At 43.4% G+C, this 13,826-nt stretch overlaps 2 protein-coding genes across 3 annotated transcripts; one reads left to right on the plus strand and one right to left on the minus strand.

The window, feature by feature from the left end:
- Window positions 1–164: 164 nt before the first annotated feature.
- On the minus strand, window positions 165–10,703 carry LOC110534365 (coiled-coil domain-containing protein 106). 2 transcript variants are annotated; one of them, XM_036940928.2, is made up of 9 exons: window positions 10,534–10,703; window positions 9,916–9,995; window positions 9,694–9,792; window positions 9,274–9,504; window positions 8,368–8,424; window positions 7,968–8,210; window positions 4,887–5,057; window positions 2,343–2,646; window positions 165–1,381 (listed from the first exon to the last, which is right to left on the minus strand). In XM_036940928.2, the coding sequence occupies exons 2-9, from the start codon at window positions 9,983–9,985 to the stop codon at window positions 1,324–1,326; spliced, it is 1,233 nt and encodes a 410-aa protein (XP_036796823.1). In that variant the 5' UTR covers window positions 9,986–9,995; window positions 10,534–10,703; the 3' UTR covers window positions 165–1,323. The 2 variants fall into 2 exon arrangements, with proteins under 2 accessions (XP_036796823.1, XP_090047488.1); XM_090191362.1 differs by lacking the exon at window positions 7,968–8,210 and having other exon boundaries at window positions 10,534–10,701.
- A 1,311-nt stretch (window positions 10,704–12,014) lies between these two features.
- On the plus strand, window positions 12,015–13,785 carry LOC110537095 (transmembrane protein 238). The gene is made up of 2 exons (XM_021622866.3): window positions 12,015–12,157; window positions 12,639–13,785. The coding sequence occupies exon 2, from the start codon at window positions 12,649–12,651 to the stop codon at window positions 12,973–12,975; it is 327 nt and encodes a 108-aa protein (XP_021478541.1). The 5' UTR covers window positions 12,015–12,157; window positions 12,639–12,648; the 3' UTR covers window positions 12,976–13,785.
- Window positions 13,786–13,826: the final 41 nt, after the last annotated feature.

Below are 13,826 nucleotides of genomic sequence, written 5' to 3' on the forward strand. Positions count from 1 at the left end.
ATGCATTGGATACATGAAAGCTAGATATCCCTTTATTGATTTCAGAAACAACCTCTCAGATCTGTGATTACAACAGAAAGGAGTTTGACCCAGGGGAGCAGCATTTGTTTTTCCTAGCATCTCCCTATCTACACACTCATAGAGAATCACAAGTCAAATCATGATTTTTTAAAGAAATCAAATGCTTTAATGGCATTTCTGTTTTTACAGTCCATACAATTTGTATAATCAACCAAACATTTTCAGTTTTTGAATATAGGCTACTCCTCGTGATTATTGAAGAGAAATACAATATTAAACATTTTTGAAATGCTGCACACACAGAGACCGGTATCTTAAATGATACAGGTTGTACTGCACCGTTCAGTAAATTATTGGTTCCTTATTAAAGTCAAAATGACATCTCTGACCCGTATAAAAGGTGTTGTAACATAACATGATTTCAGCAGTTGTACACACTGACACCGGTCAGTGGGTGAGTTTGTGTTGTGAATAAGTAAGACATGAAGTTTAAACTGAGAGGTACCCTTTCACACACTCAGACAACCTGGGGTCTCAGCAATTCCTTGTACCAGTATAATAAACACACAATATACCACTATATTACACCATCGCCAATACTACTGCTATTTTTTTTAACATCATTATTAAGTTCAACAACAGCTCTGTCTAAACAACTGACCAACAAGAGTTAATTTCACATGCAATTGTAATGGGGAACTGGTGATTGATATGTTCAAATAAAAATCAACATTTGTATTTTGTCCCTTTTGTGGAAATCACTGAGCTTATTGGAACACAAAAAAAGAGAAACGTAATAGTATGCAATCTAATTGCAATAAATTATTCTCAAGAAAACAAAGTATTGCAGTAGAGGACTGAAAAAAATCTCAACTGATGGTGAAATAGCACAGTAAATCGTACTACTATTATAGTAAAAAACTCATCTTCGTAGCACAGTACAAAGGGTACGTGATGTTATACTACACCACACTTCAGTCAAATGACACATCTCACAACTGTATGCTACAGTGGCACTTTACAGTGACAGAATATATTCTGGTGCAACAAAAAAAGTGATGTATTTGTGGTACAACAGCTTAGCCTCACAGTAGAACTGTCCCCAAAACTGGCCTCATCCTCCTTCCAAAGCAAAGAATATCTGCTTATTCTGTTGTTCTGGTGCAGATACAACACCAGTGGTCAGTCAGCTAGCTAACTTCCTTTGTTTCAGAACCTGGAAGCTTTCTGACAGAACACTGGAGTGATTCTACTAAAGGATTGAATCTGAGCAATAGAGTGTGCAACTACTCTTTGCTTTGTTCAGTTTGTGGTCGCGTGAGTTTCCTTCTCTTTAAGAGAATCCTCTCCTCCTTTCAACCTGGAGAAATGAGAGACAGATCCAAAATCACTAGGTGTGGGCTTTTTTAAATATCTAAATAAGGTAATCATTTAAGTGCACAAATAATACACTTGTTTTTGAAGTGCTAGGAAAAAGATGAGAGAATGTTATCCAAACAACAAACATTTATCTGTAAATAAAGATGTATAGTATTGACATTGCTTTTGTGAGTGTGCAGAATATGACACCACTTTTACATGAAGACACTAAAAGGTGAAATGCAGACAGCTCAAAATAGATGATCGTCAAAAAAGACCGTATTACCTCAAATAGTCAGCATGGCACTTATTTCAAGTATGATGAAAATAAAGAGCCAGTTTGGAATGCTACAAATCTATGATTTGATCACTATACCTTCATGCTGCTACTGTAAGTAATTGGGAGAAGCACAGCCTCTTCAGAAAATAGCACCACTTTTTGGCAATGGCAAAATGGGGCCCTACGTGTCAAAATTGCACTGAAATACAGTACTACAAAGTTCAATAGTACTCTGGTCAGAAATAAGGAATGCCATAGTTCATGACCTCTACTTCAAAAGGATTCTGAACAAATAGTTAAGAATATAAAACAAACTCTGTACGGGATGAGCAACAACCTCCCCTACATATCCAGGGCACCCATACACAAATCTTAACTTTCCATAAATGTCTGAATCTTAGGGAGATGGTTGAGTGACGACCTTCTCCAAAAGTCCCACCCTGCTCTTCTTCACAACAAAATGAAGCCCTCCTCCCCCCAGATTCCCCCATCCCCTTGGCCCCCAGATTCCCCTCATCCCCTTGGCCCCCAGATTCCCCTCATCCCCTTTGGCCCCCAGATTCCCCTCATCCCCTTGGCCCCCAGATTCCCCTCATCCCCCCAGATTCCCCTCATCCCCTTGGTCCCCAGATTCCCCTCATCCCCTTGGCCACAGTGTCCCTCCCCCCATCAGTGTCTGAACCTGTAGGAGATGGGTAGTAGCAGGTTGTTCTTCTTCAGGGCCTGCACCCTGCTTAGCGTCTCCTCGTCCAGGGCGACATAGCAGCGCCGTGCGTAATCCAGCAGCTTCTCCTTGGACGGGTCAAACTCGCCCACCTCCGCCACCTTCTCCGGGGCCACCAGCAGCATCTCAGCGATGGGCGTGGTGGAGGCCACCGTGTTGCGGTCTACGCCGTGGATCTGGAAGGCCTTAGACATGTTCTTCAGCCGCTGGTAGGTCAGCAGGATCTTCTTGTAGCGAAACAGAACCCCTGCAGCGTCTTTGACTAGAGGGGGAGGAGATGGAGAGAGGTGGGGATTGATTAGGCCTACTTCAAGGAAGGAAAGACGCATTTCTACAGCATTTTTTTATTTATTTTTTTATTTCACCTTTATTTAACCAGGTAGGCCAGTTGAGAACAAGTTCTCATTTACAAAAACAAAAAACAACAGTTACACATGGGATAAACAAACATACAGTCAATAACAATAGAAAAATCTATATACAGTGTGTGCAAATGGAGTAAGGAGGTAAGGCAATAAATAGGCCATAGTAGTGAAGTAATTACAATTTAGCAAATTAACACTGGAGTGATAGATGTGCAGCTGATGATGTGCAAGTAGAAATACTAGTGTGCAAAAGAGCAAAAATAAATTTTGCATATCGTTCCAGTCATTGGCAGCAGAGAACTGGAAGGAAAGGCGGCCAAAGGAGGTGTTGGCTTTGGGGATGACCAGTGAGATATACCTGCTGGAGCGCGTACTACGGGTGAGTGTTGTTATAGTGACCAGTGAGCAGAGATAAGGCGGAGCTTTACCTAGAAAATACTTATAGATGACCTGGAGCCAGTGAGTCTGGCGACGAATATGTAGCGAGGGCCAGCCGACGAGAGCATACAGGTCGCAGTGGTGGGTGGTATATGGGGCTTTGGTGACAAAACGGATGGCACTGTGATAGACTGCATCCAGTTTGCTGAGTAGAGTGTTGGAGGCTATTTTGTAAATTACATCGCTGAAGTCGAGGATCGGTAGGATAGTCAGTTTTACGAGAGTATGTTTGGCAGCGTGAGTGAAGGAGGCTTTATTTGCGAAATAGGAAGCCGATTCTAGATTTAATTTTGGATTGGAGATGCTTAATATGAGTCTGGGAGGAGAGTTAACAGTCTAGACAGACACCTAGGTATGTGTAGTTGTCCACATATTCTTCACATATTCACAAATCAGAACCGTCCAGAGTAGTGATGCTAGTCGGGCGGGCAAGAGTGTCACCCCCAACAATGGCGGCAGATCATTTTACAAAGAGTGGGACCAGCTTGTCTAGCCTGGCTGACTTTTACGGGTCCAGGTTTTGCAGCTCTTTCAGAACATCTGTTATCTGGATGTGGGTGAAGGAGAAGCTGGGAGGCTTGGGCAAGTAGCTGCGGGGGGTGTGGAGCTGTTGGCCGGGGTTGGGGTAGCATGGCCAGCCGTAGAGAAATGCTTATTGAAATTCTCGATTATCGTGGATTTATAGGTGGCAACAGTGTTTCCTAGCCTCAGTGCAGTGGGCAGCTGGGAGGAGGTGCTCTTATTCTCCATGGACTTTACAGTGTCCCAGAACATTTTGAAGTTAGCTGCTGGATGCAAATTTCTGTTTGGAAAAGCTAGCCTTTGCTTTCCTAACTGACTGTGTGTATTGGTTCCTGACTTCCCTGAAAAGTTGCATATCGCGGGGACTATTCGATGCTAGTGCAATACGCCACAGGATGTTTTTGTGCTGGTCGAGGGCAGTCAGGTCTGGAGTGAACCAAGGGCTATATCTGTTCTTTGTTCTACATTTTTTGAAAGGGGCGTGCTTATTTAAGATGGTGAGGAAATTACTTTTAAAGAACAGCCAGGCATCCTCTACTGACGGGATGAGGTCAATATCCTTCCAGGATACCCGGGCCAGGTCGATTAGAAAGGCCTGCTCGCTGAAGTGTTTTAGGTAGCCTGTGACAGTGATGAGGGGTGGTCGTTTGACTGTGGACCCACAACTGATGCAGGCAATGAGGCAGTGATCGCTGAGATCCTGATTGAAAACAGCAGAGGTGTATTTGGAGGGCAAGTTGGTCAGGATAATATCTATGAGGGAGCCCATGTTTACGGATTTAGGTACGGATTTACGGTACCTTGTGGGTCCCTTGTGTGAGATTGAGGGCATCTATCTTAGATTGTGGGACGGCCGGGGTGTTAAGCATATCCCATTTTAGGTCACCAAGCAGAACAAACTTTGAAGATAGATGGGGAGGGGGGGCAATCAATTCACATATGGTGTCCAGGGCACAGCTGGGAGGGGTCTATAACAGTAAGAGAGATTCATTTTTAAAATTAGAAGCTCAAACTGTTTGGGCATAGAACTGGAAAGTATGACATAACTCTGCAGTAGATTGCAACTCCTCCCCCTTTGGCAGTTCTATCTTGAAGGAAAATGTTGTAGTTGGGAATGAAAATGTCTGAATTTTTGGTGGAACATGAAATGAGTAACATGGCTGCCATTGTCCCTCACCTCTCTGCCTCTCCCTGGTGATTCGGAAGACCCGCCTCCTCTTCATCCCTGGGTGCCCACCGCCGCTCATGCCCTCGGACATCACGTCCTCTCCTGAAATCATTTCCTCCTCGTTCATGTAGCCATCCTGCTCCAGGAACTCCTCGGCCTCCCCCAGGAGGGACAGGGAATCTGAACAGACAAACAAGACCGTGATAAAAAACAACTTTAGACTAGAGGTGCTAGACTAGAGGTGCTAGACTAGAGGCGCTAGACTAGAGGTGATAGACTAGAGGTGCTAGACTAGAGGTGATAGACGAGAGGTGCTAGACTAGAGGTGATAGACTAAAGGGTGATAGACGAGAGGTGATAGACTAGAGGTGATAGACGAGAGGTGGTAGACTAGAGGTGATAGACGAGAGGTGATAGACTAGAGCTGATAGACGAGAGGTGATAGACTAGAGGTGATAGACGAGAGGTGCTAGACTAGAGGTGATAGACGAGAGGTGATAGACTAGAGCTGATAGACGAGAGGTGATAGACTAGAGGTGCTAGACTAGAGGTGATAGACTAGAGGTGCTAGACTAGAGGTGATAGACTAGAGCTGATAGACGAGAGATGCTCATAGTTTGGATTAAAGATTGTCATGTAAGTGAACATTTATTCCTGCCCCATCTGGTACTGTCCATTTTTCCCCTGTACTGTCCTGATTAGTGGTGGGAAAAGTACCTGATTGTCATACTTGTGTAAAAGTAAAGATACCTTAAATGACTCAAATAAAAGTGAAAGTCACCCAGTAAAATACTACTTGAGTAAAAGTACAAGTATTTGGTTTTAAATACAGTGCCTTGCGAAAGTATTCGGCCCCCTTGAACTTTGCGACCTTTTGCCACATTTCAGGCTTTATGTCCAGACCTGAATCCAATCGAGAATATGTGGAAAGAACTGAAAACTGCTGTTCACAAATGCTCTCCATCCAACCTCACTGCGCTCGAGCTGTTTTGCAAGGAGGAATGGGAAAAAATTTCAGTCTCTCGATGTGCAAAACTAATAGAGACATACCCCAAGCGACTTACAGCTGTAATCGCAGCAAAAGGTGGCGCTACAAAGTATTAACTTAAGGGGGCTGAATAATTTTGCACGCCCAATTTTTCAGTTTTTGATTTGTTAAAAAAGTTTGAAATATCCAATAAATGTTGTTCCACTTCATGATTGTGTCCCACTTGTTGTTGATTCTTCACAAAAAAATACAGTTTTATATCTTTATGTTTGAAGCCTGAAATGTGGCAAAAGGTCGCAAAGTTCAAGGGGGCCGAATACTTTCGCAAGGCACTGTATACTTAAGTATCAAAAGTAAATGGAATTGCTCAAATATACATAAGTATCAAAAGTAAAAGTATGAATAATTTCAAATTCCTTATATTAAGCAAACCAGCAGGCACAATTGTCCTGTTTTGTTATTTATTTTACGGACAGCCAGGGGCACACTCTAACACTCAAACAAAATGTACAAACAAATCATTTGTGTTTAGTGAGTCCACAATATCAGAGGCAGTAGGGATGAGCAGGGATGTTTTCTTGATAAGTGTGTGAATTGGACCATTTTCTGTCCTGCTAAGCATTCAAAATGTAACGAGTACTTTTGAGTGTCGGGGAAAATGAATGAAGTAAAAAGTACATTATTTTCTTTAGGAATGTAGTAAAGTAAAAGTTGTCAAAAATATAAATAGTACAGGTAAGTATAAATACCCCCCAAAAATACTTAAGTAGTACTTTAAAACATTTTTACTTAAGTACTGTACATCACTGGTCCTGATCCCGAAATAGTTCTATAACCCCGGGAACTTTCCTGTCCTATCCAGATAAAAATCCCAAATATTTACACACAGAAATTAGAAATAACTTCCTCCATTAGCTGCTCATCTCTGTCCCCCACTCTGCTTGTGAGTAGCCATCATCAATGACTGTATATATGGTAGCCATAGCAACTGGTTTGTTTGGTTGCTGCTCAGCGCTCACGAGACAGTTGCCTGCAGTTCACACACAGCTGATAGCAACCCCATTACCCGATTTTGGCCCTCAACCAGATTAAATGGCCGGAGGCCGTATCTGCCACCCTATGGCCATCCTATTCGTTACTTCAGATGGCACAGGTTTAGTTAAATATGCAAACAATTGGCCGGTAACGTTGTTGGTGGAGCAGCTATGCCGCTTCATGCCGCTTCATGCCGCTTGTCCCGCTCTCCGGTTGGTTCTGTGTACTCGGTTCTTTTGTTGTCAAAGACAACTGCATCACATTTAGCTAAAACATAGCTCATTCCTTTTAATGGCTCTAATGTTAGTGATGGATCCTTGGCTGCAACAAGATATTGTAATTCCTCTCTTGAAGGCTTCATCATTCACCGATGTACGTTGGCATCTTAGGTAAAGTAGGGATTGGCTAAAACTGGAGCAAGGAGCGAGAGTGAGCGAAATATTTGTATAACTATTCCTGTACTGCGACCGTTCCTGTGGACTGTCGATCCTGTCCAGTCCTGTCCCCAACTCGACCCTAGAACTTCCCTCCAATTCCTTTTTATTACTCCTTTTTCCCCCCAATTTCGTGGTATGCAATTGGTAGTTACAGTCTTGTCTCATCGCTCCCGTACGGATTCGGGAGAGGCATTCACCGAAACACAACCCAACCAAGCCGCAATGATTCTTGGCACAACACCCACTTAACCCAGAAGCCAGCTGCACTGGGCCAGCTGCATGTGTCGGAGAAAACACCATATACCTGGCGACCGTGTCAGCGTGTAATGCGCCCGGCCCGCCACAGGAGTCACTAGTGCATGATGGGACAAGGACATCCCTGCCGGCCAAACCCTCCCCTAACCCGGACGACACTGGACCAATTGATCGGGAGACCCATGGTTCGGCGCACGCGGCCGGCTGCAACAGAGCCTGGACTCGAACCCAGAATCTCTAGTGGCACAGCTAGCACTGCGATGCAGGGCCTTAGACCACTGCACTACTCGGGAGGCCTCTCCCATTCCTGCCGGAATCCCTTGGCACGTGCAAGAGTCCTGTTCCCATGTCAACCTTTTGTTTGGATCCCCTTACCTGGCCCTATGCTCCCGTGTGCATTCATTTCACTCATGGTGGCTCTGTTAGCACTGCTACTGCCACTGCTGTGCCCCTGCAAGAGGGTCTGGGAGGCCCCGGAGCTGAACATGGAGCTCATTGCGGCCATCTGATTGGCTATCGTGCTGGAAGTGTGGTTTTTGGGTGGGGCCATGGCAGTTGGGGAGGGTCTTCGCTGGAATATCTGACGAGATGTGAAACGCTGTGGCTCGGACTTCTGCTCTGAAAGGGTTAACGAACGGAAAAGATCAATGAGGGTGATCAGTGAACTGAGGCCAGTAGTGGTGAGAGGTGATGAGAATGTATAGAATATGCTCTAGATCTAGATACATGTATCATGTACAACAAGGGACTAGTGAGGTCATAAAGCAGTCCTTACCAACTGGGCGCTCCACCTCTCTCCTCGGCTTCCATTCAAAACGTCTAGAGTCATAGCCTGCAGGAGGAAAAACAACGGTTCCCGAGAATAAATCTATGCCTGTAAAAAGTATGTTGTCTTACATGCTGACAAACCGGCTACACGCGTGCGTGCGTCTACCTGCTTATTTTGTCTATCCCCACCAGACACGTTCATGACATACAGGTTAAAATACCAAACCAACTGTGGACAAACTATATTAATTTGGGGACAGGTCGAAACACACATGAAACTTTCATGGACATTTAGCTAGCTTGCTGTTGCTAGATCATTTGTCCTGGAAAATAAACATGTGGGTTGTTATTTTACCTGAAATGCATATGGTCCTTTTTTAAGGATCTTTTTCGAATTTTTATCTGTGTAGAGTCATACAAAATCGTGTGTTCTCTACTCCGACAATTAATCCACAGATAAAAAGGGGAAACCTAGTTAGTTTTTCTCCTGGTTCATTCTTCTTATTCTGTGGAGTTTTATATGGTAGTTGGCAACCATATTTAAGGTACATTACCACTACCAAATAGATTGGAGTGTGGACCTCCATCTTTCAATCACCCACATGGGTATATGCTCCTAAAAACCAATGAGGAGATGGGAGAGGCGGGTCTTGCAGCACATCAAGCATCTAAAATAGAACCAAGTTCTATTTTAGCGCCTGGCTACGCAGGTGCTGGTTGAGGCGCACAAGCAGTTGGGATGAAATTATTGAATAACATGTGTACATTTATTGAGCAACACTCGTGCACACAATGTGAGTGGTGTGGTTAGCATGGTAGAACTTCTCTAATCACAATACATCTTTCTACATCATGGTTGTGTCTCCCCAGTGTCCATCCTCCTTCCCAAACCCTCTCCATGCCCCTCTCTCACCGTTGCTGTACTGGCTCTCGCTGGGGCCCTGGTTCTGATGGCCCTGGGTCTTGGTAGAGAAGATGAAGCGGTCCAGCTGGCAACGCAGGAAGTCCCTCTCCTCCTCCAGGTCCTCTATGCGTTTGTGCAGCCACGAGTTCTTCTCCAGGGAGATCTGCAGCTGCGTCCGCAGGTTGGTTATCAGCAGGTACGAGCTGCCTGGTGGGGGGGCACCCGAGGGAGGGGGCGACTCTGAAAAACACACACAGGAAGTTAAGGGTCAGGGAATAAATATTAGGATTAATCTTAATCACTAACTGATTCACACCGGAGAAACTAGGTGAGTGGACTCACTGGACTGTCCTTCCAGATGGTCATTCAACTACATTCATCTATGGTATGGGTTCTGATCTAGTAGGAAATAAAAGCTTTGATATGAACCTTCAAAACTCTGCTCATTCTGATTGAAGAAGCCTTGCTGCTCAAAGTTGTTCTCCTCAAAGGGAATGGAGATTTCATAGGCATCCTCGTTCTTCGGAGCTACAGACGGAGAAATATACAGTAGGCATTATTATGGCTAAATAACTGTTATCACTTTGTCTTGAAGAGGTACATACACAGCTATCTCAATGATGCAGATTTTAGAAGGTTTAATAATCTTACTCTGCATGGGGTGGGAGCCTGTGTGGGTCTTGGAGGTAGGCAAAGCGTCATTAATATTTCCCTCCTGCATCTCGTGCACCCTTCATTGTACAGAAACAATACAGGTTTATTAATGTATTACATTTGGCACACAACATCCAATGATGGATAACAACTCCCATTGACGATGTTTCGTTGCAAATGTAACAGTATGCAGTCAGCCTTCAGCTTGCTAACTAAGCATTTGTGGATGCAATTATGCCACTAGAAATGTAATTACTAGTAGTTACTGTATGGCAATTCTCAGCAGAGATGCAGAATAAGTTACCTACTTATTTCGCACAGATCGCTTTATTCCCTTTTGTCTAACGTTACACTTGCGAGCGTACCAGCAAGTTATATTAGCACATTATACACGATGTTCGTCGCTGACATGCTAGTTTGCAAGATGTAGCGTTATAATTAAAAAATGGACACGTTAGCTAGCTACATATCAAATTGCCATAAGGACTCTGCTAATCTTACACAGGCTAGTTAGATAGTCCGCAGCTAGCTATTTTACTAGTAGCAAGCTAGCAGCTTCTTTTACGCACAAACTATTTTCTGGTGGAGTTCTCCACAAATCAATGATATACGAACCGTTATTCAGTCGTTATAACAATGTATTTCATATATAAATCCCGTTCATTCTGTCCACTTTCGTACCTAGCTATAACATTAATAATTTAGCGTTCATTTTACAATCTTGTTTATGTCGTTCGCCGTCGTTTCCGGTTACCTAAGGGAGAGTCTATAATTTACTGAAATGTAGTTTGTAACGAAAATACCCTGCTGTACAGTCAGGATCCCGTCCCAGTTGTCGGTGTCAACCCAGACTTTATCAATGGAAAGCTCTTGTGTATTATATTAATTGGTCATTATTAAATAAGAACACATTAAATTACATACTGAACAAAAATATAACATGTAAAGTGTTGCTCCCATATTTCATGAGCTGAAATAAAATATCCCAGAAATGTTCCATAAACACGAAAATCTTATTTCTCTCAAATTTTGTGGACAAATTTGTTTATATCCCTGTTAGTGAGCATTTCTCCTTTGCCAAGATAATCCATCCATCTGACAGGTGTGGCATATCAAGAAACTGATTAAACAGCATGATCATTACACAGGTGCAGGCCACATCTAAAATGTGCAGTTTTGTCACATAACACAATGCAACAGATGTTTCAACTTTTGAGCAAGCGTGCAATTGGCATGCTGACTGCAGGAATGTCCACCAGAGCTGGTGCCAGAGAATTTAATTGTAATTTCTCTACCATAAGCCGTCTCCAACTTCGTATTTAGAGAATTTGGCAGTATGTCCAATTTGCCTCACAACCGCAGACCACATGTAACCACGCCAGCCCAGGAACTCCACATCTGGCTTCTTCACCTGTAGGATCATGTGAGACCAGCCACCCGGACAGCTGATGTGGGGAAAAACTCATTCTGATTGGCTGGTCTCAGATGATTAGGGCCTAATTCAATTATTTCAATTGACTGATTTCCTTATATGAACTGTAACTCAGTAAAATCGTTGACATTTGCAGTGGCGATTCTAGACCATTTCATCTGGGGGGGCCAAGCTGGGGCCAGTTGTGCTGTTAGAGGGGCCAGTTACATTAGACGTTATTGCTGTCATATCGTTTTCTTCACTGCATTGTAGGCATTAGCAGGCAAGAGACCATGTTCATAATCATTCAATGTTCCGCCTAAAGCCGTCCCTCTAGAAAATGTGTGGGTTAAATTAGTGTTCCGCGTTGCCACTGTCTAATAACGGATGTAAAAAAAGAACGATAGCAAAAATTAGTTATGTAAAAATTATTTCATACTCCACATTTAGGGGGGCCACAAGGGGGTCCAAAATTGTTGTCACAGGGGCAGAACTGCTAGTGGGCATTTGTACATTAGAAATCATATTCCAAAATAAATGTCAGGGTGAAAAGAATTGAAAAGTAAAATATTGTTTGACATCTTTTTCTTGCTTTCGTTTAGTGCTGCTCTTACCAAAGGACACCGGACCAATGATATTCGTCAGTGCAGAAAAGCTGAGGTGAGGGGGGAGTGGAGAGGTGTCAGGTAACATTATTCACTCATGAGTCACTGTTTTTACCTGCCAGTGAAGAACCGGAAGGATACAGTTTGAGTGGATTCTACTTACATTTTTAAGAGATGAATATTGAAAAGATACTAATCAAAACGCATTTGCACTTGTGATGAGGTGAGTATTAATCTGTTATGTTTTTCCGTGTTTAAATCAGTTTATTAACGGGCATCGAAACACAAAAGTGACTTGGTTGTGCTGGGAGTATCATAGCGCTCAGGTGTGGCACCTGTTTTTCCTATGAATAAAGATACATTGAAGAGTATTGTAGGAACCTACAATGTTATATAAAACATTTTTTTTTAAAGTGTAGGCCTAAATACGCAGACACAGTAAATATTTAAATAACATAGTTATTTGGTCATGGTTACATTATTTCATACATAGCTGTACTTTAATAGCTACAGAACATACACGCCATGGTGTCATGTTTATGTTCATACAATATCCTCCCACTCGACCAGTAGGCCTAGAGTGAACCCCATATCATTGCCAGAGGTGACTCTATTGTGATTCTACTCTGAGCAATGTCAATGTACAAGATTTATGTCTGTCAATGTGCCACACACCTCACCTCCTCCACCTCTTTGTCCCCCAGGTGAGTGACCATGGCGCAGCACTATGATGGTCTGTCCCACTGTAAACTGGCCCTGGTGTTTGCCATATTGATGGACCTGCTAGGTGTCTCTGCTCTTCTGGTGGGGGTTTTCGCCCCATTAGAGATTAAGGGACAGGACTTTGGGGACCTGTTGGTGTACTCTGGGGCTCTACTGATGCTCATGTCCCTGGGAGGATGGGTCATGTGGTACAGCGGGAACCTTGAGGGCCTGACCTCCAGGAAGGAGCTAGGGGGAACCATGGGTGCCATGGACCGGCTGGCCCGCTCCCTCAGCCGCAGGATACGACTCCCCAGGAGCCACAGCAGCCCCTCATGATGCTTCATGGTCAGGCGTAGGAGAAGGGTGTGGTTGTAGGGGAGGGTCCTCACTGTCTCCATTAGACTATTGGCCCCTGATAGTCAAACTGCCTGGGGGTCTGGGAGCAGTATTGTTGGCATTGAGGGAGTGCTATTAAATGAACCAGGCTATGGCTCGTGATGTGAACAGGCAAAAGAGGGGTTGGGAGGAGCACCCTTCTCAAACCTAACAGTAATCTGCGCCGCTCGGTCATGTTGTCATCAAGGCAGCATATGTTCACATTTTCAAACTAGTTTTCAATAGGAAGGCAGATAATGATTGCTTTTGATAAAAATTATTTTTGGTATGTGTAAACGCAGAATCCTATTCATTACTCCATGCCCGGTTCCAAAACGAATGTAATCAACGCCAACCCATTTCACCCGGGACAGGAATAAGATTCCGTTTTTAAGATATATATATTTTTATAGAACTCCCTCATTCTTTAACCCAAGTTCCACCGCCTCCACAGTGGAAGAGACTTACATACTGATAGTTCACTAGTGTCAATTACAAGATGGAAAAACTGTTGGTCATTGCATTTTATTGTGACTTAACCTTTGCTGAAACACCTGCGGTAGATAACAGAATTGTACACTGTCTGAATAGGATTTTAAACGATCAAGCATGGAGGCTATTCATAGATCACTTGGTTGGTTTGTTTAGGCTTCAATCTGTACAGAATTGATCTTTATATTCATAATAATTAATGTGTTGTGGTTTTCTTTGAATCGTAATAGGGTTTTTGTATTAAATTATAAAATTGTATTAAAACTATAAAAGAACCTACCATAGGGCATTTGTGAAGATTTGGGGTGTAAAGTATTACA

Source organism: Oncorhynchus mykiss, chromosome 2 (assembly GCF_057628025.1).
Source record: "Oncorhynchus mykiss isolate SJ-2025 chromosome 2, ASM5762802v1, whole genome shotgun sequence".
NCBI lineage: Eukaryota > Metazoa > Chordata > Actinopteri > Salmoniformes > Salmonidae > Oncorhynchus > Oncorhynchus mykiss.

Coding starts and splice junctions, on each gene's coding strand:
- LOC110534365 (XM_036940928.2), bottom strand. CDS start 9,985: ATGCAGGAGGGAAATATTAATGACGCTTTGCCTACCTCCAAGACCCAC. Junction 9,505..9,693: donor GAATGAGCAGAGTTTTGAAG/GTTCATATCAAA, acceptor TGTGTTTTTCAG/AGTCGCCCCCTCCCTCGGGT. Junction 8,211..8,367: donor AGAGGTGGAGCGCCCAGTTG/GTAAGGACTGCT, acceptor TAACCCTTTCAG/AGCAGAAGTCCGAGCCACAG.
- LOC110537095 (XM_021622866.3), top strand. CDS start 12,649: ATGGCGCAGCACTATGATGGTCTGTCCCACTGTAAACTGGCCCTGGTG.